The 25,486-nt window shown below is 44.3% G+C and overlaps 1 protein-coding gene across 2 annotated transcripts in view; it reads left to right on the top strand.

The window, feature by feature from the left end:
- The first annotated feature begins 2,755 nt into the window (after positions 1–2,755).
- The window catches only part of LOC109879829 (kinesin-like protein KIFC3), a 42,585-nt gene continuing 19,854 nt past the window's right edge, over positions 2,756–25,486 (top strand). The window contains exons 1-6 of one of the 2 annotated variants that reach the window (XR_004206659.1): positions 2,756–2,989; positions 3,661–3,853; positions 10,932–11,037; positions 11,713–11,879; positions 12,602–12,863; positions 23,589–23,764. Coding sequence is in view for 1 of the 2 variants with exons in the window: in XM_031812085.1 (XP_031667945.1) it covers positions 3,755–3,853; positions 10,932–11,037; positions 11,713–11,879; positions 12,602–12,863; positions 23,589–23,764 (810 nt within the window). In the remaining variant the exon portion in view is untranslated. The remainder of the gene's footprint in view (positions 2,990–3,660; positions 3,854–10,931; positions 11,038–11,712; positions 11,880–12,601; positions 12,864–23,588; positions 23,765–25,486) is intronic. The other variant, XM_031812085.1, reaches the window with a different exon arrangement.

Raw genomic sequence — 25,486 nt, forward strand, 5'->3', positions numbered from 1 at the left:
CAACCGCTGTCTTTGTGAGACGCAGAGTAGGTGAACGAATTATATCCGCATGTGTGGTTCCCACCGTGAAGCATGGGAGGTGTGGTGGTGCTTTGCTGGTGATACTGTCTGTGATTTAGAATTCAAGGCACATTTAACCAGCGTGGCTACCACAGCATTCTGCAGTGATACGCGATCCCATCGGGTTTGTGCTTAGTGGGACTATCATTTGTTTTTCGACAGGACAATGACCCAACACACCTCCAGGCTGTGTAAGGGCAGTTTGACCAAGAAGGAGAGTGATGGAGTGCTGCATCAGAATGACCTGACCCGACCGCAACTAAATTGAGATGGTTTGGGATGAGTTGGACCGCTGAGTAAAAGAAAAGGAGCCAACAAGTGCTCAGCTTATGTGGGAACTCCTTCAAGACTGTTGGAAAAGCATTCCAGGTGAAGCTGGTTGAGAGAATGCCAAGACTGTGCAAAACTGTCATCAAAGCAAAGGGAGGCTATTTGAAGAATCTCAACTATAAAATATATTTTGTTTTCTTTATCAGTTTTTTGGTTACTACATGAGTCCATGTGTTTTTTCATAGTTGTGATGTCTTCACTATTATTCTACAATGCAGAAAATAGCAAAAATAGAGAAAAACCCTGGAATGAGTAGGTGTGTCCAAACAGTTGACTGGTACTGTATATATATATTTATACTCTGGACTCCAACATTACTCGTCCTAATATTTCAATATTAATTTATTACATTTTTTAACTTTTAAATTTGTGTGTATTGTTAGATATTACTCCACTGTTGGAACTAGGAACACAAGCTCTTCACTACAACCGCATTAATATCTGCTAAATATACCCAACCAATAAAATGATATTCGATACTAGTTGGAGGATTGTGCATTGATTTCGGGATGCTAATTGGTTAACCCTCTGTGTAAGTTATGTTGTATTTGTGATGTACTTTGATTAACTTCTGAATAAATGACTATTTGATTGTCAGATAGATGCTCAGTTTGATGCATTTTGGGAAGCATCAAGTTTTTCTTCTCCTCAAAGCACAGCCAAGGAAGAATTTATTTCTGTATTGGATAGAGATGCTGAGTGGACACTGCAGAACGGAACTGCTGTAATTCCCAGGACTCCAGGATAGCACAGCGCCAGCCTCGATCTGCTATTTACAAGACTTGCTCTTTTCTGCAGACTTCCTCCCAAAGCTCTAAGCCCAGCTCTAAGCCCAGCTCTAAGCCCCCAGCTCTAAGCCCAGCTCTAAGCCCAGCTCTAAGCCCCCAGCTCTAAGCCCCCAGCTCTAAGCCCAGCTCTAAGCCCAGCTCTAAGCCCAGCTCTAAGCCCAGCTCTAAGCCCAGCTCAGCCAAACATAAATAGGGCCAGACTTAACTAAGGATATCTACCTGTTAATTAATGTCCTTATTTACATTGTAGTGGATGAGTAATACATATAGTCAATAGATGCTTGAATGAACCTTTTTTGCATATTGGCATCATTTGTGATTTAAGTCATTTGTGTACTGGTACATAATTTGTTAACAAAAATGACAATATGTTGTTGGGTGTACACACAGAAACAGTACTTGTCAGAAACATCGAACCAATGATGTAATTTGGTCCTTAGCTTTGACTTGTGTCTGTACATACATAAACAATGTGTTGTTGTGACTCGGGTCTGTATATACAGTACATAAACAATGTGTTGTTGTGACTCGTGTCTGTATATATATAAACAATGTGTTGTTGTGACTCGTGTCTGTATATACAGTACATAAACAATGTGTTGTTGTGACTCGTGTCTGTATATATATAAACAATGTGTTGTTGTGACTCGTGTCTGTATATACAGTACATAAACAATGTGTTGTTGTGACTCGTGTCTGTATATATATAAACAATGTGTTGTTGTGACTCGTGTCTGTATATACAGTACATAAACAATGTGTTGTGACTCGTGTCTGTATATATATAAACAATGTGTTGTTGTGACTCGTGTCTGTATATACAGTACATAAACAATGTGTTGTTGTGACTCGTGTCTGTATATACAGTACATAAACAATGTGTTGTTGTGACTCGTGTCTGTATATACAGTACATAAACAATGTGTTGTGACTCGTGTCTGTATATATATAAACAATGTGTTGTTGTGAGTCGTGTCTGTATATACAGTACATAAACAATGTGTTGTTGTGACTCGTGTCTGTATATATATAAACAATGTGTTGTTGTGACTCGTGTCTGTATATACAGTACATAAACAATGTGTTGTTGTGACTCGTGTCTGTATATATATAAACAATGTGTTGTTGTGACTCGTGTCTGTATATACAGTACATAAACAATGTGTTGTTGTGACTCGTGTCTGTATATACAGTACATAAACAATGTGTTGTTGTGACTCGTGTCTGTATATACAGTACATAAATAATGGCTCCTGATCCTTTCCATGTGAGTGCCCATCAGATAGTATCAGTGACTGTCTTGTCTCTCCTCTCCTCCAGCTCAGACTCCTGGGGTGCATCCCAAATGGCACCTTTTTCCTTACATAGTGCACTACTTTTGACCAGAGCCCTGTGGGGAAAAGGGTGCCATTTGTGAAGCAACCGTGGCTGCTGCATACTGCTGACAGCATGAGGCCACATGGCCCCCAACACAATCAATCTCCATCTCAGCTGCTTGCTTCAGCACTGCAGAGAGCTGCACTGAGCATGCCCACTGCATCTGCAGCCTGTGGATGGATGGAGTAGAGAGGAGGAGGAGGAGAGAGAGTGGAGGGGAGAAGAGAAGGAGAGACAGAGAATCACACAGGAGCTGCTGGTCAGTGCAGTGATGCTGCTGCAGCAGAGAGGAGAGGGGCTGCAAAGGAATGAACAATAACAGACCAAACAGGGAGAACATGGAATGTTGTGGTGGAATGCAGAATGTTGTGGAGGAATGCAGAATGTGGGATTGTCTGGAACGGACATCATTAATGACATGAAGACAAGTATGGGTAAGAAAGGAGAAGACAAAATGTTTCTGACAGATGGAGAGGAGGAGCGTTTTAAGATCAGAAAATGGATTAAAGAGGAAGATGGAAGGAGGATCTCTGAGGAAAGATCAACAGTAACCAGCCAGATCTATTTAGACAGATCTATGCTAATCGGTCTTTCTCTGTGGCATCCTCATCCGGCAGCATTTGATATTTTAGCTGCCAGAGCCTTTGTTGTCAGTGAATAGGCATCACTCCTTGGGAGATTTGATGTATTGAAAATGAATCGGCTATAGAACGACATTGTCATCCTCTCTCTCTCTCTCTCTCTCTCTCTCTCTCTCTCTCTCTCTCTCTCTCTCTTTCTCTCTCTCTTTCTCTCTCTCTCTCTCTCTCTCTCTCTCTCTCTCTCGCTCTCTTTCCTTTCTCTCTCTCTTCCTTTTATCTGTACCATCACTCATTCATATATCCTTATGTACATATTCTTTATCCCCTTACACTGTGTATAAGACAGTCGTTTTTTTGGAATTGTTAGTTAGATTACTTGTTCGTTATTACTGCATTGTCGGAACTAGAAGCACAAGCATTTCGCTACACTCGCATTAACATCTGCTAACCATGTGTATGTGACAAATATAATTTGATTTGATTTGATTGGATTTGATTTATCTCTCTCTTTCTCCTCTCTGCAGAGTGAGCCGAGGCAGTGTTGGACCGTGACAGTGTTTCCCTGGGTATCTAGTTCCGTGACTGTCACTGTAACAGTGAGTCCCAGACGGAGGGGAGATGTATGCCTTCTACTCCCTGCTAGTTTACATCTTCTACACTGTCTTCAAGAAGGAGGAGGAAGAATCCCTGGGAGCTGCTCAGGGCGGAGCCTCAGCGGTGAGTCTAGTCACAGCGTCTACGCCCAAATGGAATCATATTCCCTATAAAGGGCACTACAGGGCACTAATATAATGCACTTGGAAGCTCACAATGTGTAGTATACAGATACCTCAGTAGAGTCTAGTAACAGTGTTTATCCACAGCCCTCAGTAGAGTCTAGTAACAGGGTTTATCTACAGTCCTCAGTAGAGTCTAGTAACAGTGTTTATCTACAGTCCTCAGTAGAGTCTAGTAACAGGGTTTATCTACAGCCCTCAGTAGAGTCTAGTAACAGTGTTTATCCACAGCCCTCAGTAGAGTCTAGTAACAGGGTTTATCTACAGTCCTCAGTAGAGTCTAGTAACAGTGTTTATCTACAGTCCTCAGTAGAGTCTAGTAACAGGGTTTATCTACAGTCCTCAGTAGAGTCTAGTAACAGGGTTTATCTACAGTCCTCAGTAGAGTCTAGTAACAGTGTTTATCTACAGTCCTCAGTAGAGTCTAGTAACAGGGTTTATCTACAGCCCTCAGTAGAGTCTAGTAACAGGGTTTATCTACAGCCCTCAGTAGAGTCTAGTAACAGGGTTTATCTACAGCCCTCAGTAGAGTCTAGTAACAGGGTTTATCTACAGCCCTCAGTAGAGTCTAGTAACAGGGTTTATCTACAGCCCTCAGTAGAGTTTAGTAACAGGGTTTATCTACAGCCCTCAGTAGAGTCTAGTAACAGGGTTTATCTACAGCCCTCAGTAGAGTCTAGTAACAGGGTTTATCTACAGCCCTCAGTAGAGTCTAGTAACAGGGTTTATCTACAGCCCTCAGTAGAGTCTAGTAACAGGGTTTATCTACAGCCCTCAGTAGAGTCTAGTAACAGGGTTTATCTACAGCCCTCAGTAGAGTCTAGTAACAGGGTTTATCTACAGTCCTCAGTAGAGTCTAGTAACAGGGGTTATCTACAGCCCTCAGTAGAGTCTAGTAACAGGGTTTATCTACAGCCCTCAGTAGAGTCTAGTAACAGGGTTTATCTACAGCCCTCAATAGAGTCTAGTAACAGTGTTTATCTACAGCCCCCAGTAGTCTAGTAACAGGGTTTATCTGCAGCCCTCAGTAGAGTCTAGTAATGACGTTTATCTACAGCCCTCAGTAGAGTCTAGTAATGATGTTTATCTACAGCCCTCAGTAGAGTCTAGTAACAGGGTTTATCTACAGTCCTCAGTAGAGTCTAGTAACAGGGTTTATCTACAGCCCTCAGTAGAGTCTAGTAACAGGGTTTATCTACAGCCCTCAGTAGAGTCTAGTAACAGTGTTTATCCACAGCCCTCAGTAGAGTCTAGTAACAGGGTTTATCTACAGCCCTCAGTAGAGTCTAGTAACAGTGTTTATCTACAGTCCTCAGTAGAGTCTAGTAACAGGGTTTATCTACAGTCCTCAGTAGAGTCTAGTAACAGGGTTTATCTACAGTCCTCAGTAGAGTCTAGTAACAGTGTTTATCTACAGTCCTCAGTAGAGTCTAGTAACAGGGTTTATCTACAGCCCTCAGTAGAGTTTAGTAACAGGGTTTATCTACAGCCCTCAGTAGAGTCTAGTAACAGGGTTTATCTACAGCCCTCAGTAGAGTCTAGTAACAGGGTTTATCTACAGCCCTCAGTAGAGTCTAGTAACAGGGTTTATCTACAGCCCTCAGTAGAGTCTAGTAACAGGGTTTATCTACAGCCCTCAGTAGAGTCTAGTAACAGGGTTTATCTACAGTCCTCAGTAGAGTCTAGTAACAGGGTTTATCTACAGCCCTCAGTAGAGTCTAGTAACAGGGTTTATCTACAGCCCTCAGTAGAGTCTAGTAACAGGGTTTATCTACAGTCCTCAGTAGAGTCTAGTAACAGTGTTTATCTACAGTCCTCAGTAGAGTCTAGTAACAGGGTTTATCTACAGCCCTCAGTAGAGTCTAGTAACAGGGTTTATCTACAGCCCTCAGTAGAGTCTAGTAACAGGGTTTATCTACAGCCCTCAGTAGAGTCTAGTAACAGGGTTTATCTACAGCCCTCAGTAGAGTCTAGTAACAGGGTTTATCTACAGCCCTCAGTAGAGTTTAGTAACAGGGTTTATCTACAGCCCTCAGTAGAGTCTAGTAACAGGGTTTATCTACAGCCCTCAGTAGAGTCTAGTAACAGGGTTTATCTACAGCCCTCAGTAGAGTCTAGTAACAGGGTTTATCTACAGCCCTCAGTAGAGTCTAGTAACAGGGTTTATCTACAGCCCTCAGTAGAGTCTAGTAACAGGGTTTATCTACAGCCCTCAGTAGAGTCTAGTAACAGGGTTTATCTACAGTCCTCAGTAGAGTCTAGTAACAGGGGTTATCTACAGCCCTCAGTAGAGTCTAGTAACAGGGTTTATCTACAGCCCTCAGTAGAGTCTAGTAACAGGGTTTATCTACAGCCCTCAATAGAGTCTAGTAACAGTGTTTATCTACAGCCCCCAGTAGTCTAGTAACAGGGTTTATCTGCAGCCCTCAGTAGAGTCTAGTAATGACGTTTATCTACAGCCCTCAGTAGAGTCTAGTAATGATGTTTATCTACAGCCCTCAGTAGAGTCTAGTAACAGGGTTTATCTACAGTCCTCAGTAGAGTCTAGTAACAGGGTTTATCTACAGCCCTCAGTAGAGTCTAGTAACAGGGTTTATCTACAGCCCTCAGTAGAGTCTAGTAACAGTGTTTATCCACAGCCCTCAGTAGAGTCTAGTAACAGGGTTTATCTACAGCCCTCAGTAGAGTCTAGTAACAGTGTTTATCTACAGTCCTCAGTAGAGTCTAGTAACAGGGTTTATCTACAGTCCTCAGTAGAGTCTAGTAACAGGGTTTATCTACAGTCCTCAGTAGAGTCTAGTAACAGTGTTTATCTACAGTCCTCAGTAGAGTCTAGTAACAGGGTTTATCTACAGCCCTCAGTAGAGTTTAGTAACAGGGTTTATCTACAGCCCTCAGTAGAGTCTAGTAACAGGGTTTATCTACAGCCCTCAGTAGAGTCTAGTAACAGGGTTTATCTACAGCCCTCAGTAGAGTCTAGTAACAGGGTTTATCTACAGCCCTCAGTAGAGTCTAGTAACAGGGTTTATCTACAGCCCTCAGTAGAGTCTAGTAACAGGGTTTATCTACAGTCCTCAGTAGAGTCTAGTAACAGGGTTTATCTACAGCCCTCAGTAGAGTCTAGTAACAGGGTTTATCTACAGCCCTCAGTAGAGTCTAGTAACAGGGTTTATCTACAGCCCTCAATAGAGTCTAGTAACAGTGTTTATCTACAGCCCCCAGTAGTCTAGTAACAGGGTTTATCTGCAGCCCTCAGTAGAGTCTAGTAATGACGTTTATCTACAGCCCTCAGTAGAGTCTAGTAATGATGTTTATCTACAGCCCTCAGTAGAGTCTAGTAACAGGGTTTATCTACAGCCCTCAGTAGAGTCTAGTAACAGGGTTTATCTACAGCCCTCAGTAGAGTCTAGTAACAGGGTTTATCTACAGTCCTCAGTAGAGTCTAGTAACAGGGTTTATCTACAGCCCTCAGTAGAGTCTAGTAACAGGGTTTATCTACAGCCCTCAGTAGAGTCTAGTAACAGGGTTTATCTACAGCCCTCAATAGAGTCTAGTAACAGTGTTTATCTACAGCCCCCAGTAGTCTAGTAACAGGGTTTATCTGCAGCCCTCAGTAGAGTCTAGTAATGACGTTTATCTACAGCCCTCAGTAGAGTCTAGTAATGATGTTTATCTACAGCCCTCAGTAGAGTCTAGTAACAGGGTTTATCTACAGTCCTCAGTAGAGTCTAGTAACAGGGTTTATCTACAGCCCTCAGTAGAGTCTAGTAACAGGGTTTATCTACAGTCCTCAGTAGAGTCTAGTAACAGGGTTTATCTACAGCCCTCAGTAGAGTCTAGTAACAGGGTTTATCTACAGCCCTCAATAGAGTCTAGTAACAGTGTTTATCTACAAATCAAATCAAATCAAATTTATTTTATTTCAAATCAAATCAAATCAAATCAAATTTATTTATATAGCCCTTCGTACATCAGCTGATATCTCAAAGTGCTGTACAGAAACCCAGCCTAAAACCCCAAACAGCAAGCAATGCAGGTGGAGAAGCACAGTGGCTAGGAAAAACTCCCTAGAAAGGCCAATACCTAGGAAGAAACCTAGAGAGGAACCAGGCTATGTGGGGTGGCCAGTCCTCTTCTGGCTGTGCCGGGTGGAGATTATAACAGAACATGGTCAAGATGTTCAATGTTCATAAATGACCAGCATGGTCGAATAATAATAAGGCAGAACAGTTGAAACTAGAGCAGCAGCACAGTCAGGTGGAAGTTGAAACTGGAGCAGCAGCATGGCCAGGTAGACTGGGGACAGCAAGGAGTCATCATGTCAGGTAGTCCTGGGGCATGGTCCTAGGGCTCAGGTCAGTTGAAACTGGAACAGCAGCATGGCCAGGTGGACTGGGGACAGCAAGGAGTCATCATGTCAGGTAGTCCTGGGGCATGGTCCTAGGGCTCAGGTCCTCCGAGAGAGAGAAAGAAAGAGAGAAGGAGAGAATTAGAGAACGCACACTTAGATTCACACAGGACACCGAATAGGACAGGAGAAGTACTCCAGATATAACAAACTGACCCCAGCCCCCCGACACATAAACTACTGCAGCATAAATACTGGAGGCTGAGACAGGAGGGGTCAGGAGACACTGTGGCCCCATCCGAGGACACCCCCGGACAGGGCCAAACAGGAAGGATATAACCCCACCCACTTTGCCAAAGCACAGCCCCCACACCACTAGAGGGATATCTTCAACCACCAACTTACCATCCTGAGACAAGGCTGAGTATAGCCCACAAAGATCTCCGCCACGGCACAACCCAAGGGGGGGGGGGCGCCAACCCAGACAGGATGACCACAACAGTGAATCAACCCACTCAGGTGACGCACCCCCTCCAGGGACAGCATGAGAGAGCCCCAGCAAGCCAGTGACTCAGCCCCTGTAATAGGGTTAGAGGCAGAGAATCCCAGTGGAAAGAGGGGAACCGGCCAGGCAGAGACAGCAAGGGCGGTTCGTTGCTCCAGAGCCTTTCCGTTCACCTTCCCACTCCTGGGCCAGACTACACTCAATCATATGACCCACTGAAGAGATGAGTCTTCAGTAAAGACTTAAAGGTTGAGACCGAGTTTGCGTCTCTGACATGGGTAGGCAGACCGTTCCATAAAAATGGAGCTCTATAGGAGAAAGCCCTGCCTCCAGCTGTTTGCTTAGAAATTCTAGGGACAATTAGGAGGCCTGCGTCTTGTGACCGTAGCGTACGTATAGGTATGTACGGCAGGACCAAATCAGAGAGATAGGTAGGAGCAAGCCCATGTAATGCTTTGTAGGTTAGCAGTAAAACCTTGAAATCAGCCCTTGCTTTGACAGGAAGCCAGTGTAGAGAGGCTAGCACTGGAGTAATATGATCAAATTTTTTGGTTCTAGTCAGGATTCTAGCAGCCGTATTTAGCACTAACTGAAGTTTATTTAGTGCTTTATCCGGGTAGCCGGAAAATAGAGCATTGCAGTAGTCTAACCTAGAAGTGACAAAAGCATGGATTAATTTTTCTGCATCATTTTTGGACAGAAAGTTTCTGATTTTTGCAATGTTACGTAGATGGAAAAAAGCTGTCCTCGAAATGGTCTTGATATGTTCTTCAAAAGAGAGATCAGGGTCCAGAGTAACGCCGAGGTCCTTCACAGTTTTATTTGAGACGACTGTACAACCATTAAGATTAATTGTCAGATTCAACAGAAGATCTCTTTGTTTCTACAGCCCCCAGTAGTCTAGTAACAGGGTTTATCTGCAGCCCTCAGTAGAGTCTAGTAATGACGTTTATCTACAGCCCTCAGTAGAGTCTAGTAATGATGTTTATCTACAGCCCTCAGTAGAGTCTAGTAACAGGGTTTATCTACAGTCCTCAGTAGAGTCTAGTAACAGGGTTTATCTACAGCCCTCAGTAGAGTCTAGTAACAGGGTTTATCTACAGTCCTCAGTAGAGTCTAGTAACAGGGTTTATCTACAGCCCTCAGTAGAGTCTAGTAACAGGGTTTATCTACAGCCCTCAATAGAGTCTAGTAACAGTGTTTATCTACAGCCCTCAGTAGTCTAGTAACAGGGTTTATCTGCAGCCCTCAGTAGAGTCTAGTAATGACGTTTATCTACAGCCCTCAGTAGAGTCTAGTAATGATGTTTATCTACAGCCCTCAGTAGAGTCTAGTAATGATGTTTATCTACAGCCCTCAGTAGAGTCTAGTAACAGGGTTTATCTACAGTCCTCAGTAGAGTCTAGTAACAGGGTTTATCTACAGTCCTCAGTAGAGTCTAGTAACAGGGTTTATTTACAGCCCTCAGTAGAGTCTAGTAATGATGTTTATCTACAGCCCTCAGTAGAGTCTAGTAACAGGGTTTATCTACAGTCCTCAGTAGAGTCTAGTAACAGGGTTTATCTACAGCCCTCAGTAGAGTCTAGTAACAGGGTTTATCTACAACCCTCAGTAGGGTCTAGTAACAGGGTTTATCTACAGTCCTCAGTAGAGTCTAGTAACAGGGTTTATCTACAGCCCTCAGTAGAGTCTAGTAATGATGTTTATCTACAGCCCTCAGTAGAGTCTAGTAATGATGTTTATCTACAGCCCTCAGTAGAGTCTAGTAACAGGGTTTATCTACAGCCCCACGCGGTTCCTTTGTCTTGTCATCAGAGGATGGTAACCATCAGCAGGACAACCAATCCCATGACAGCAGGGAAACTGTATAGATACTGAGCTATTTCTGTAAGTCTACTGTCTGGGGGATATGTTACTGCTAGTCTCACAGACGTACATCTGAAATGCTATTTTATGTCGGTAGAGAGAGATGTTCATGCTGTAATACATGTTGTGTAGGTCTATTGTATATGGGGAACAGCATCTGGGCTGACAGTGTCATTGCAGGCTTGCAGTGTGTATGTGTGTGTGTGTCGTGTCTGTGTTGGAGGTAAAAACAGTATTTAGTAACACTAATGTCTGTTTCTGCTCTCTGCCATCCCCCTGTCTGTCTGTTGCTGTGATCAGGAGCCAGGACGTGTTTCCATGGAAACAAGGAGCAGGAGGATAAAAGGCCACACCCCCAGGAAGGAGAGGAAGAAAAGGGGGCGTGGCAGCAGGTTGAGTGACTCCAGTGAGTGGATGCTTTATGACAACAATGTCTATAAATAGAAGCATCTGTAACACTGGTTAAATACTTAACTACTGTACTTACTACTGACAGATATCAGTGATAATTGCTGTTATTATGGTATAGATAGATATTTCTCATGGTGATCAATAGACACTTCAATACCAGGCTTAAAAAATGTTTTACCTTTATTTATCTAGGCAAGTCAGTTATGAACAAATTCTTATTTACAATGACGGCCTACCCCGGCCAAACCCGGACGACGCTGGGCCAATTGTACGCCGCCCTATGGGACTCCCAATCACAGCCGGATGTGATACAGCCTGGATTTGAGCCAGGGACTGTGGTGATGCCTCTTGCACTGAGATGCAGTGCCTCAGACTGCTGTGCCACTCAGGAGCCCAATAGCTACTGTAGAATAGGAATAACAGGAATCATAATAGCTACTGTTCTGATGTGGTATATCTCTCGTGGTGATTTATGGTGATTTCTCATGGTGATTTATGGTGATTTCTCATGGTGATTTATGGTGATTTCTCATGGTGAATTATGGTGATTTCTCATGGTGATTTCTCATGGTGATTTATGGTGATTTCTCATGGTGATTTATGGTGATTTCTCAGTGATTGATCATATGAATTCATGCCCTTATTAAAATGCTGATGTATTTTCTTCAAGGCAGTAGCAGTGATAGTGACGGCCTGTCCCTGAGTGATGAAGATGATGGTGGAGGTGGTGAAGTGCCTGATATCCCAGCATGCACTCCTCTGGGTGCCTTCCTGTCCTTTAAACAAGAGAACGAGAAAAGGAGGGAGGTCCAGGTGCAGCTGGAGACGGCAGGAAAGGTAGGCTTCACCACAAACACCTTGGCATCCTATTCCCTATAGGCCCTGGTCAAAAGTAGTGCTCAATATAGGGTCTCATTTACACAATAGTACTGTTGCTTCTAGTTGTAGCCATGACCTTCTTAGAACTGTTGCATTATCTAAACTTCCTGTTGGTCTAGTTGTAGCCATGACCTTCTTAGAACTGATGCTGTATCTAAACTTCCTGCTGGTCTAGTTGTAGCCATGACCTTCTTAGGACTGATGCTGTATCTAAACTTCCTGCTGGTCTAGTTGTAGCTATGACCTTCTTAGAACTGATGCTGTATCTAAACTTCCTGCTGGTCTAGTTGTAGCCATGACCTTCTTAGAACTGATGCATTATCTAAACTTCCTGCTGGTTTAGTTGTAGCCATGACCTTCTTAGAACTGATGCATTATCTAAACTTCCTGCTGGTTTAGTTGTAGCCATGACCTTCTTAGAACTGATGCATTATCTAAACTTCCTGCTGGTTTAGTTGTAGCCATGACCTTCTTAGAACTGATGCTGTATCTAAACTTCCTGCTGGTCTAGTTGTAGCCATGACCTTCTTAGAACGGATGCTGTATCTAACTTCCTGCTGGTTTAGTTGTGGGAGTCTCCCTTGGTTAAGTACACATGCAATAAATACTACAGTTTCTTGCTTCAAGCCTTGGCCTTGTTAGATGAAATCTATCTAAACCCATGTTTCCTCCTGGTCCAGTTGATGTCTGAGTCTCCCTTGGTGGCGGTGATGTCCCACTTGCTGAGTTTTCTGGAGCAGTACTCCCACCTCCAGCAGCTGCAGCAGCAGGCTGATCAGTACCGGGTCCAGCTGAAGAGGCACCGGGCCCAGCACCGCCGCCAGATGAAGACCCTGAGGACATCGTACCATCAGAGGCTGAGAGATAAGAACAGCGTCATCGACAGCCTGGAGGAGGTCATCACCACCCAGCAATACACACCGAGCACCCCTGGGAGCGACGGTGAGACAGGGGAGGGAGGGAAGGAGGGGGGTACAAGGAAGTAGGGGGAGAAGGGTGGATATAAGTCAAGTGGAGGGGAGGAGGGGAGGTGAGACAAGAGGAGAGAGAATGGGTTTGGGAGGGGGTTGGAGGGAGGTATTAACATGGTGTGAAGTGGGAGGAGGTGAGGGGATTACATTTCAAGGGAGTTTGAGTCCAGGATCAGAGGAAGAGAAGGAACGACAGAGTGAGAGAGGTGGAGTGGGGGATGGAGGTGTTAGGTGGGGGGATTACATTTCAATGGGGTTTGAGTCCAGGATCAGAGGAAGAGAAGGAACGACAGAGTGAGAGAGGTGGAGTGGGGGATGGAGATGTTAGGTGGGGGGATTACATTTCAAGGGGGTTTGAGTCCAGGATCAGAGGAAAAGAAGGAACGACAGAGTGAGAGAGGTGGAGCAGAGGATGGAGGTGTTAGGTGGGGGGATTACATTTCAAGGGGGTTTGAGTCCAGGATCAGAGGAAGAGAAGGAACGACAGAGTGAGAGAGGTGGCGCAGGGGATGGAGGTGTTAGGTGGGGGGATTACATTTCAAGGGGGTTTGAGTCCAGGATCAGAGGAAGAGAAGGAACGACAGAGTGAGAGAGGTGGAGCAGGGGATGGAGGTGTAAGGTGTGGGGAGACGATGGAAAGGAAGTGGAAGACAGAGGAGGAGAAAATGGAAGGAGTCATTTTAAGGAGATTTATGGTAAAAGGTCATAAATGGGGAGGGAGGGAGGGAGGGAGGGTATATTCCAGTCTGTACTACAGAGAAAAGAAGACAGGCTACACCTGACTGAGATATTGACTATTTATTTAGTGCTTGTATGAAAAAACACAGTGGATGGTTATAATGTCTTGCATCACGTGAAGAGAGTGGCTGTGGAAACTCAGGTATTTACTTTCACTGTAGAGAGACAAGGGAGGAGACAGTGCTAGTCATAGAGAGACAAGGGAGGAGACAGTGCTAGTCATAGAGAGACAAGGGAGGAGACAGTGCTAGTCATAGAGAGACAAGGGAGGAGACAGTGCTAGTCATAGAGAGACAAGGGAGGAGACAGTGCTAGTCATAGAGAGACAAGGGAGGAGACAGTGCTAGTCATAGAGAGACAAGGGAGGAGACAGTGCTAGTCATAGAGAGACAAGGGAGGAGACAGTGCTAGTCATAGAGAGACAAGGGAGGAGACAGTGCTAGTCATAGAGAGACAAGGGAGGAGACAGTGCTAGTCATAGAGAGACAAGGGAGGAGACAGTGCTAGTCATAGAGAGACAAGGGAGGAGACAGTGCTAGTCATAGAGAGACAAGGGAGGAGACAGTGCTAGTCATAGAGAGACAAGGGAGGAGACAGTGCTAGTCATAGAGAGACAAGGGAGGAGACAGTGCTAGTCATAGAGAGACAAGGGAGGAGACAGTGCTAGTCATAGAGAGACAAGGGAGGAGACAGTGCTAGTCATAGAGAGACAAGGGAGGAGACAGTGCTAGTCATAGAGAGACAAGGGAGGAGACAGTGCTAGTCATAGAGAGACAAGGGAGGAGACAGTGCTAGTCATAGAGAGACAAGGGAGGAGACAGTGCTAGTCATAGAGAGACAAGGGAGGAGACAGTGCTAGTCATAGAGAGACAAGGGAGGAGACAGTGCTAGTCATAGAGAGACAAGGGAGGAGACAGTGCTAGTCATAGAGAGACAAGGGAGGAGACAGTGCTAGTCATAGAGAGACAAGGGAGGAGACAGTGCTAGTCATAGAGAGTACATTTTTATTGTTTATTTCACTTTTGTATATTATCTACCTCACTTGCTTTGGCAATGTTAACACATGTTTCCCATGCTAATAAAGCCCCTTGAATTGAATTGAATTGAGAGCAGAGGGGTAACGTTCCCATAGGGCCCTGGTCAACAGTGCTCTATAACAGGGTTCCCTTTGGGATGTAGAACAGGGCAGAGAGTTTGGGAGAAAGACAATCTATTCCACAATGTTCAGGCTTCTTAGAAGAGGGCTATTGGTGTCAATCAAGTTGGAATTAGGGATGAGGAATGACATCAGACTGTAGTTGTGTCACAAATGGAACCCTATTCCAAAGATAGTGGCCTTTGGCTGGTCAAAGTAATGCACTATGTAGAGAATAGGATGACCTTTGGGATGCAGATGAACTGACCTCAAAGCCATGGATAGTGTTGAGGGATCTGCTTTCCTTTAGATTTAATCAGATATTCTGATTTGGACAACAGAAGGACAGCCCTCCCTCACCCTTATCAACCTATCTGTCTGTGTGTGTGTGTGTGTGTGTGTGTGTGTGTGTGTGTGTGTGTGTGTGTGTGTGTGTGTGTGTGTGTGTGTGTGTGTGTGTGTGTGTGTGTGTGTGTGTGTGTGTGTGTGTGTGTGTGTGTGTGTGTGTATGCCCATGCTTGTGTGTGTGGTTGTATGTGTATAATATCATAAACGTTCTGTAATGTGTGTGTTGGCTGTATGTGTGACAGTAATGTCGGCACCCAAAATCGAATCAGCTACTCATTTGAGTGTTTAGGATGTCATGACAGATTGGTGTGACAGTGACAGTGGGCTCTGCATAGTAAGTGATCCCTCCTCTCTCCTAATAAGGAAATACTGCTCTCTGACTAGTACAGTATAACCCTGGAGAAACATGCCACTTGATGAACCAAAACGAGGTTCTCTCTGCTCTGCAGCAGAATGTGTGGCTTTCCTAAGTGGGAGACCTCAGGCATCACTTCCTCTCATTACGCGTCAAACAGAGTTAGATAAAGAGATGGATGGATGTATGGTACTATGGTACTTGGCCAGGGAATCAGTTGTTATAACCTATCCCTGTGAGTGTTAGACAGAGTTAGATAAAGAGATGGATGTATGGTACAATGGTACTTGGCCAGGGAATCAGTTGTTATAACCTATCCCTGTGAGTGTTAGACAGAGTTAGATAAAGAGATGGATGTATGGTACAATGGTACTTGGCCAGGGAATCAGTTGTTATATCATGAATAAACTATCCCTGTGAGTGCTGCTTTCTCTTCCCTCCACTGCACTTACATACCAGCCTCCGTCACATGCTAGATGCTAGACCTCCACGTGTACGTGTCAGATATAAATAGCCCTGGGACAGGGATGGGAGGGGGGCACTTCCCACACTTCCCAGTGTTATGATCCTGGTGCAGGAAAGGAAAGGTTGTTTGGTTGTTCTGCAGGTCTGAGCCGCCTGCCTCTCTGAGGTGTTGTCAACAGCTACTGTGTGCGCCTCCCACTCCCAAATGGCAACCTATTCCCTATATATAGTGCAATACTTTTAACCAGAGCCATGGGGGGAATCGGGTAACATTTGACCAGAACCCTGGGGGGAATCGGGTAACATTTGACCAGAACCCTGGGGGGAATCGAGTAACATTTAACCAGAACCCTGGGGGGAATCGGGTAACATTTGACCAGAGCCCTGGGGGGAATCGGGTAACATTTGACCAGAACCCTGGGGGAATCGGGTAACATTTAACCAGAGCCCTGGGGGGAATCGAGTAACATTTGACCAGAACCCTGGGGGAATCGGGTAACATTTAACCAGAGCCCTGGGGGGAATCGGGTAACATTTGGCCAGGGCCCTGGGGGGAATAGGGTAACATTTGACCAGAACCCTGGGGGGAATCGGGTAACATTTTACCAGAACCCTGGGGGAATCGGGTAACATTTAACCAGAGCCCTGGGGGGAATCGGGTAACATTTGGCCAGAACCCTGGGGGGAATCGGCTAACATTTGGTCAGAGCCCTGGGGGGAATCGAGTAACATTTAACCAGAGCCCTGGGGGGAATCGGGTAACATTTGGCCAGGGCCCTGGGGGGAATCGGGTAACATTTAACCAGAGCCCTGGGGGGAATCGGGTAACATTTAACCAGAGCCCTGGGGGGAATCGGCTAACATTTGGTCAGATCCCTGGGGGGGATCGAGTAACATTTAACCAGAACCCTGGGGGGAATCGAGTAACATTTAACCAGAACCCTGGGGGGAATCGGGTAACATTTGACCAGAACCCTGGGGGGAATCGAGTAACATTTAACCAGAACCCTAAGGGGAATCGGGTAACATTTAACCAGAACCCTGGGGGGAATAGGATAACATTTGGCCAGGGCCCTGGGGGGAATCGGGTAACATTTAACCAGAACCCTGGGGGGAATCGAGTAACATTTAACCAGAACCCTGGGGGGAATCGAGTAACATTTGGCCAGGGCCCTGGGGGGAATCGAGTAACATTTAACCAGAACCCTGGGGGGAATAGGGTAACATTTGACCAGGGCCCTGGGGGAATCAGGTAACATTTGACCAGGGCCCTGGGGAAATCTGGTAACATTTGACCAGGGCCCTGGGGGTAATAGGGTAACATTTGACCAGAACCCTGGGGGTAATAGGGTAACATTTGACCAGGGCCCTGGGGGTAATAGGGTAACATTTGACCAGAGCCCTGGGGGTAATAGGGTAACATTTGACCAGAGCCCTGGGGGAATAGGGTAACATTTGACCAGAGCCCTGGGGGTAATAGGGTAACATTTGACCAGAGCCCTGGGGGAATAGGGTAATATTTGACCAGGGCTGTCACGACTTCCACCGAAGTCGGTTCCTCTCCTTGTTCGGGCGGCGTTCAGCGGTCGGCGTCACCGGTCTTCTAGCCATCGTCGATCCACTTTTCATTTTCCATTTGTTTTGTCTTGTCTTCCTACACACCTAGTTTTCATTACCCTCATTAGGTGTTGTGTATTTAACCCTCTGTTCCCTCCATGTCTTTGTGTGGAATTGTTTGTTGTAAGTGCTTGTGCACATGTTGGTTATTTTCTTATGCCGTTGGTTTTTTAAATTAAACTGCTCCGGCTATTACCTAGTTCTGCTCTCCTGCGTCTGACTTCCCTGCCACCAGTTACGCACCCCTTACAAGGGCCCTGGGGGTAATATGGTAACATTTGACCAGAGCCCTGGGGGGGAATATGGGCTCCTGAGTGGCGCAGTGGTCCAAGGCACTGCATCTCAGTGCTAGAGGCATCACTGCAGACAGGCCGTCATTGTATATAAGAATTTGTTCTGAAGTGACCTGCTTAGTTAAATAAAGGTTAAATGAATAGGGAAAGATTTGTGATGCAGGCTGTGTGTCCTGGTGGAGGAAAGGAAAGGCTTTCTGGTTGTTTCTGTGATCGGTGTTTTCTGCAGGCTGGTCAGAGCAGAAAAGTAGTGGTGTATAGTACTGAAGTAAAAATACTTTAAAGTATTACTTAAGTCGTTTTGGGGGGTATCTGTACTTTACTTTACTATTTATATATACTTTACTATTTACTTTTACTCCACTACATTCCTAAAGAAAAGAATGTGCTTTTTAATCCATACATTTTCCCTGACAACCAAAAGTACTCGTTACATTTAAAATGCTCATGGCAGGACAGGAAAATGGTCCAATTCACGCACTTATCAAGAGAACATCCCTGGTCATCCTACTGCCTTAAATTCTTAATTTGTAAATGATGAGTGTTGGAGTGTGCCCCTGGCTATCCGTAAATTTAAAAAACAAGAAAAGTGTGCCGTCTGGTTTGCTTAATATAAGGAATTTAAAATTATTTCTACATTTACATTTACTTTTGATGCTTAACTATATTTAAAACCAAATACTTTTAGACTTTTACTCAAGTAGTATTTTACTGGGTGACTTTCACTTTTACTAGAGTCATTTTCTATTAAGTTATCTTTGCTTTTATGACAGGTATGACAATTGGGCGCTCTGCCTCTCTGAAGGGATGTCAACAACAGCTACTGTAGTGTGTTGTTCTGTTCTCCTTCGTTGGTGTTTGTTTTTGTAGACGGTGTTCTATCCCTTCTAATGAGATGTGTTCCGATGGTGATCTACACGGTGTGTGAGTTGGGAGATTCTCCACAATCACCCGTCATTCATACCCAAAGACTCTCCAGGATGTTAGAAATGTGCATGTTGTGTAAAGCTGAAACACCTTCCACATTTCTCTTATCGTTAGTTGTTTATCATGTAGCTCGTCTACAACACAGTGTCTAAACTCTCACTGTGATCATGTTGCTTTACTCTACTTAGACATGGTTATATAGTCTGCTCTTTGAGACATTTAACATGGGTCATTTAATATGGACCCAAACTTCATTTAGCATGTGAGGTAAAAGGCAGGTTTAACTAGCAGGCTGATCCATTACTTCCACCCGAGTGGAAAACATTAAAGCCTGTATTCCCCCCATCACATTTTCCCAGGATCACGTGTCTGCATCTGCCCTTGAGTTAAACATCCAGCATCTCCTCTGGCTATGTAGACCCCCACCCCCCATCTCCTCTGGCTATGTAGACCCCCACCCCCCCTCTCCTCTGGCTATGTAGACCCCCACGCCCCCTCTCCTCTGGATATGTAGACCCCCACCCCCCCTCTCCTCTGGCTATGTAGACCACCACCCCCCCTCTCCTCTGGCTATGTAGACCCCCACGCCCCCTCTCCTCTGGATATGTAGACCCCCACCCCCCCTCTCCTCTGGCTATGTAGACCCCCACCCCCCCTCTCCTCTGGCTATGTAGACCCCCACGCCCCCTCTCCTCTGGATATGTAGACCCCCTCCCCCCCTCTCCTCTGGATATGTAGACCCCCACCCCCCCTCTCCTCTGGCTATGTAGACCCCCACCTCCCCATCTCCTCTGGATATGTAGACCCCCACCCCCCCTCTCCTCTGGATATGTAGACCCCCACCCCCCCTCTCCTCTGGCTATGTAGACCCCCACCCCCCCTCTCCTCTGGCTATGTAGACCCCCACCCCCCCTCTCCTCTGGATATGTAGACCCCCACCCCCCCTCTCCTCTGGCTATGTAGACCCCCACCCCCCCTCTCCTCTGGCTATGTAGACCCCCACCCCCCTCTCCTCTGGATATGTAGACCCCCACCCCCCCTCTCCTCTGGCTATGTAGACCCCCACCCCCCCTCTCCTCTGGCTATGTAGACCCCCACCCCCCCTCTCCTCTTCCTCCCCTGTCTCCCTCCAATCACCACCTCGCCCCACCTCCTAAAACAGTGACACAGCACAGCAGAGCTGACAGAGGCTGCGTGGTTGCGTGGTTCAACCAGAGGCTGCGTGGTTGATTAGTGTAGAGAACAGGAAAGAGAAACAGAAACAGTCCTGGCAGAGACAGAACACCATAAATCATGCAGGAGGAGGAAACTGATTAAAACATCTACTGGGCACCATGTTCTGAGAGGGTTGCTTGCACCCTATTCCCTTTCTAGTGCACTACTTTTGACCAGGGCCCTAAAGTACTGTAGCTCTGGTTAAAAGTAGTGCACTAGAAAGAGGATAGGGTGCCATCTGGGACACAGAACTGGTCTCACTTGCTTTGCATGAACTTTATAAAGGTTGTAGACTAAAGGCAGTGCTTGTGAGTGTGAAACATACACCTTCACTTTGTGCATTAGATGTGACTACTGTGCGATGACTATGTGACTACTGTATGACTACTATGTGACTAAAATGTGACGACCCTGTGACTACTGTCTGACTACTGAGTAACTAGCATGTCACTGCTGTATGAACTGCTATGTGACTGCTGAGTGACTGCTATGTGACTACTATCTGACTACTTTACTGTGTGACTACTGTCTGACTACTGTCTGACTACTGAGTAACTACCAAGTCACTGCTATGTGACTACTGAGTGACTGCTATCTGACCACTATGTGACAACTATCTGACTACTCTACTGTGTGACTACTGTCTGACTACTGTGTGACTACTGAGTAACTACCATGTCACTGGTACAGTGCCTTGGAAAGTATTCGGCCCCCTTGAACTTTGCGACCTTTTGCCACATTTCAGGCTTCAAACATAAAGATATAAAACTGTATTTTTTTGTGAAGAATCAACAACAAATGGGACACAATCATGAAGTGGATCGACATTTATTGGATATTTCAAACTTTTTTAACAAATCAAAAACTTAAAAATTGGGCGTGCAAAATTATTCAGCCCCCTTAAGTTAATACTTTGTAGCACCACCTTTTGCTGCGATTACAGCTGTAAGTCGCTTGGGGTATGTCTCTATCAATTTTGCACATCAAGAGACTGACATTTTTTTCCCATTCCTCCTTGCAAAACAGCTCGAGCTCAGTGAGGTTGGATGGAGAGCATTTGTGAACAGCAGTTTTCAGTTATTTCCACAGATTCTCGATTGGATTCAGGTCTGGACTTTGACTTGGCCATTCTAACACCTGGATATGTTTATTTTTGAACCATTCCATTGTAGATTTTGCTTTATGTTTTGGATCATTGTCTTGTTGGAAGACAAATCTCCGTCCCAGTCTCAGGTCTTTTGCAGACTCCATCAGGTTTTCTTCCAGAATGGTCCTGTATTTGGCTCCATCCATCTTCCCATCAATTTTAACCATCTTCCCTGTCCCTGCTGAAGAAAAGCAGGCCCAAACCATGATGCTGCCACCACCATGTTTGACAGTGGGGATGGTGTGTTCAGGGTGATGAGCTGTGTTGCTTTTACGCCAAACATAACGTTTTGCATTGTTGCCATTGTTGTCAATTTTGGTTTCATCTGACCAGAGCACCTTCTTCCACATGTTTGGTGTGTCTCCCAGGTGGCTTGTGGCAAACTTTAAACGACACTTTTTATGGATATCTTTAAGAAATGGCTTTCTTCGCCACTCTTCCATAAAGGCCAGATTTGTGCAATATACGACTGATTGTTGTCCTATGGACAGAGTCTCCCACCTCAGCTGTAGATCTCTGCAGTTCATCCAGAGTGATCATGGGCCTCTTGGCTGCATCTCTGATCAGTCTTCTCCTTGTATGAGCTGAAAGTTTAGAGGGACGGCCAGGTCTTGGTAGATTTGCAGTGGTCTGATACTCCTTCCATTTCAATAGTATCGCTTGCACAGTGCTCCTTGGGATGTTTAAAGCTTGGGAAATATTTTTGTATTCAAATCCGGCTTTAAACGTCTTCACAGCAGTATCTCGGACCTGCCTGGTGTGTTCCTTGTTCTTCATGATGCTCTCTGCGCTTTTAACGGACCTCTGAGACTATCACAGTGCAGGTGCATTTATACGGAGACTTGATTACACACAGGTGGATTGTATTTATCATCATTAGTCATTTAGGTCAACATTGGATCATTCAGAGATCCCCACTGAACTTCTGGAGAGAGTTTGCTGCACTGAAAGTTAAAGGGGCTGAATAATTTTGCACGCCCAATTTTTCAGTTTTTGATTTGTTAAAAAAGTTTGAAATATCCAATAAATGTCGTTCCACTTCATGATTGTGTCCCACTTGTTGATTGTGTCCCACTAGTTCAAGGGGGCCGAATACTTTCGCAAGGCACTGTATGTGACTATTGTCTGACTACTGTCTGACTACTGTCTGACTACTATGTGACTACTGTCTGACTACTATGACTACTATGTGACTACTGTGTGACCAGTATGACTACTGTGCGACTACTATGTGACTACTGTGTGACTACTATGACTACTGTGTGACTACTATGATGGCTGTGTGACTACTATGATGGCTGTGTGACTACTGTGACTACGGCATGACTACTATGTATGTGTACATTGTGTGTGTGATTACTATGCTGTGTTTTAAGTGCACAATGAGTTTAATTAAGGTCAGGTAATAGTGATGTTGATACATTGTATTTCTACATGATGATGATAATGGTGAAAAGTGGTGATAGTGGTGATGATGGTGATAGTGGTGATGATAATAATGGTGATAATGGTGATAGTGGTGATGATGACAGTGGTGATGATGACAGTGGTGATAGTGGTGATAGTGATGATGATGATAGTGGTGATGATGATAGTGGTGATAATGGTGATATGGGCGATGATGATAGTGGTGATAGTGGTGATAGTGGTGATGATGATAGTGGTGGTGATGATGATAGTGGTGATAATGGTGATAGTGGTGATGATGGTGATAGTGGTGATGATGATAGTGGTGATAATGGTGATAGTGGTGATGATGATAGTGGTGATGATGATAGTGGTGATAATGGTGATAGTGGTGATGATGATAGTGGTGATGATAATAGTGGTGATAGTGGTGATGATAATAGTGTTGATAGGAGTGATAGTGGTGACGATAATAGTGGTGATAGGAGTGATAGTGGTAATGGTGATAGTGGTGATGATGGTGATAGTGGTGATGATGATAGTGGTGATAATGGTGATAGTGGTGATGATGATAGTGGTGATGATGATAGTGGTGATAATGGTGATAGTGGTGATGATGATAGTGGTGATGATAATAGTGTTGATAGGAGTGATAGTGGTGACGATAATAGTGGTGATAGGAGTGATAGTGGTAATGGTGATAGTGGTGATGATAATAGGGGTGATAGTGGTGATAGTGGTGATGATGATAGTGGTGGTAGTGGTAATGGTGATAGTGGGGATTATGATAGTGGTGATGGGAGTGATAGTGGTAATGGTGATAATGGTGATAGTGAGGGATAGAGGCGATAGTGGTGATGATGATAGCGGTGATAGTGATGATGATGATGATGATGATGATGAAGAAAGTGGGTGATGCTAATGTTGATGCTAATGTTGGTGATGATGTTGATGATGGTGGTGATGATGAGGATAATACTACTGCTGATGATAATGAGTATAATGACAAAAGATGTCTGTCATAATCCTAGAGTATTGTCTGCCTTTAGGTGAGTGTGGTGCTGATGTCCCTGGTGCCGGGGCAGGGCTCCACAGGCTGGTAGAGTCTCTGTATGGACTACAGGGAGAGAAGAGCCAGCTGAGGGGAGAACTACGGCTGCTGCACTCCCAACTGGAGCAGAGAGAACAGGACCGACACTCACGAGTACAGGTCTTCCAACATCAGGTACAATCCATCACACATGCATATGCATGCACGAATGTAAACACGCATGCACACCGAGAGAGAGAAAGAGAGTAAGAGAGAGAGAGAGAGAGAGAGAGAGAGAGAGAGAGAGAGAGAGAGAGAGAGAGAGAGAGAGAGAGAGAGAGAGAGAGAGAACAGGCTCAGTGAGCACAGCCTTGCCATTGAGAAGGGTAGACACAGGAAAACCTGGCTCCCTGTAGAGGAAAGGCTGTGTATCCACTGCACAACAGCAGAACCCGAGACAGAGCTGCATTTCCTGACAAAATGTACAAAATATAAAACTATTAGAGAGTGTCATTTCCCCAAAGGTTTCAAAAACCTCTCGGATGAGACTAAAATACCCGTCCTGTTGGGGGAGGACGCAGAGAGCTGTGGGTTGGCAGCACACTACATTGCTGCCTGCCATAAGATGAGGGACAGTGTCTGACAGACCAATCAACCTGTACATGTACTGTACTGTATACTTATTGTTATTGTTCGATGTATGGTTATTTAGACCCTTGGTTGTTATTGTTACTGTTGCTGTTGTTGTTACTGTTGTTACTGTTGCTGTTGTTGTTACTGTTGTTACTGTTGTTATTGTTGCTGTTGTTATTGTTGTTACTGTTGTTATTGTTGTCACTGTTGTTATTGTTGTTACTGTTGTTATTGTTGTTACTGTTATTGTTGTTACTGTTGTTATTGTTGTTACTGTTATTGTTGTTACTGTTGTTATTGTTGTTATTGTTGTTATTGTTGTTACTGTTGTTATTGTTGTTACTGTTATTGTTGTTATTGTTGTTATTGTTGTTACTGTTGTTATTGTTGTTACTGTTGTTATTGTTGTTATTGTTGTTACTGTTGTTATTGTTGTTATTGTTGTTACTGTTGTTACTGTTGTTACTGTTGTTATTGTTGTTACTGTTGTTATTGTTGTTACTGTTGTTATTGTTGTTATTGTTGTTATTGTTGTTACTGTTGTTATTGTTGTTATTGTTGTTATTGTTGTTACTGTTGTTACTGTTGTTACTGTTGTTATTGTTGTTATTGTTGTTATTGTTGTTATTGTTGTTACTGTTGTTATTGTTGTTACTGTTGTTACTGTTGTTATTGTTGTTACTGTTGTTATTGTTGTTACTGTTGTTATTGTTGTTACTGTTGTTACTGTTGTTATTGTTGTTACTGTTGTTATTGTTGTTACTGTTGTTATTGTTGTTATTGTTGTTATTGTTGTTACTGTTGTTATTGTTGTTATTGTTGTTACTGTTGTTATTGTTGTTACTGTTGTTATTGTTGTTACTGTTGTTACTGTTGTTATTGTTGTTATTGTTGTTACTGTTGTTACTGTTGTTATTGTTGTTATTGTTGTTACTGTTGTTACTGTTGTTATTGTTGTTATTGTTGTTATTGTTGTTATTGTTGTTACTGTTGTTATTGTTGTTATTGTTGTTACTGTTGTTATTGTTGTTACTGTTGTTATTGTTGTTACTGTTGTTATTGTTGTTACTGTTGTTATTGTTGTCCTGTTGACAATTTTGATTCTTATTATTTTAATATTGTAAATATACAAAGTAAGCTTTGGCAATATGTACATTGTTACGTCATGCCAATACAGCACATTGAATTGAATTGAGAGAGTGAGTGAGAGAGTGAGAGAGTGAGTGAGTGAGTGAGTGAGTGAGTGAGTGAGTGAGTGAGTGAGTGAGTGAGTGAGTGAGTGAG

Source organism: Oncorhynchus kisutch, unplaced genomic scaffold (genome assembly GCF_002021735.2).
Source record: "Oncorhynchus kisutch isolate 150728-3 unplaced genomic scaffold, Okis_V2 Okis02a-Okis13b_hom, whole genome shotgun sequence".
Taxonomy (NCBI): domain Eukaryota; kingdom Metazoa; phylum Chordata; class Actinopteri; order Salmoniformes; family Salmonidae; genus Oncorhynchus; species Oncorhynchus kisutch.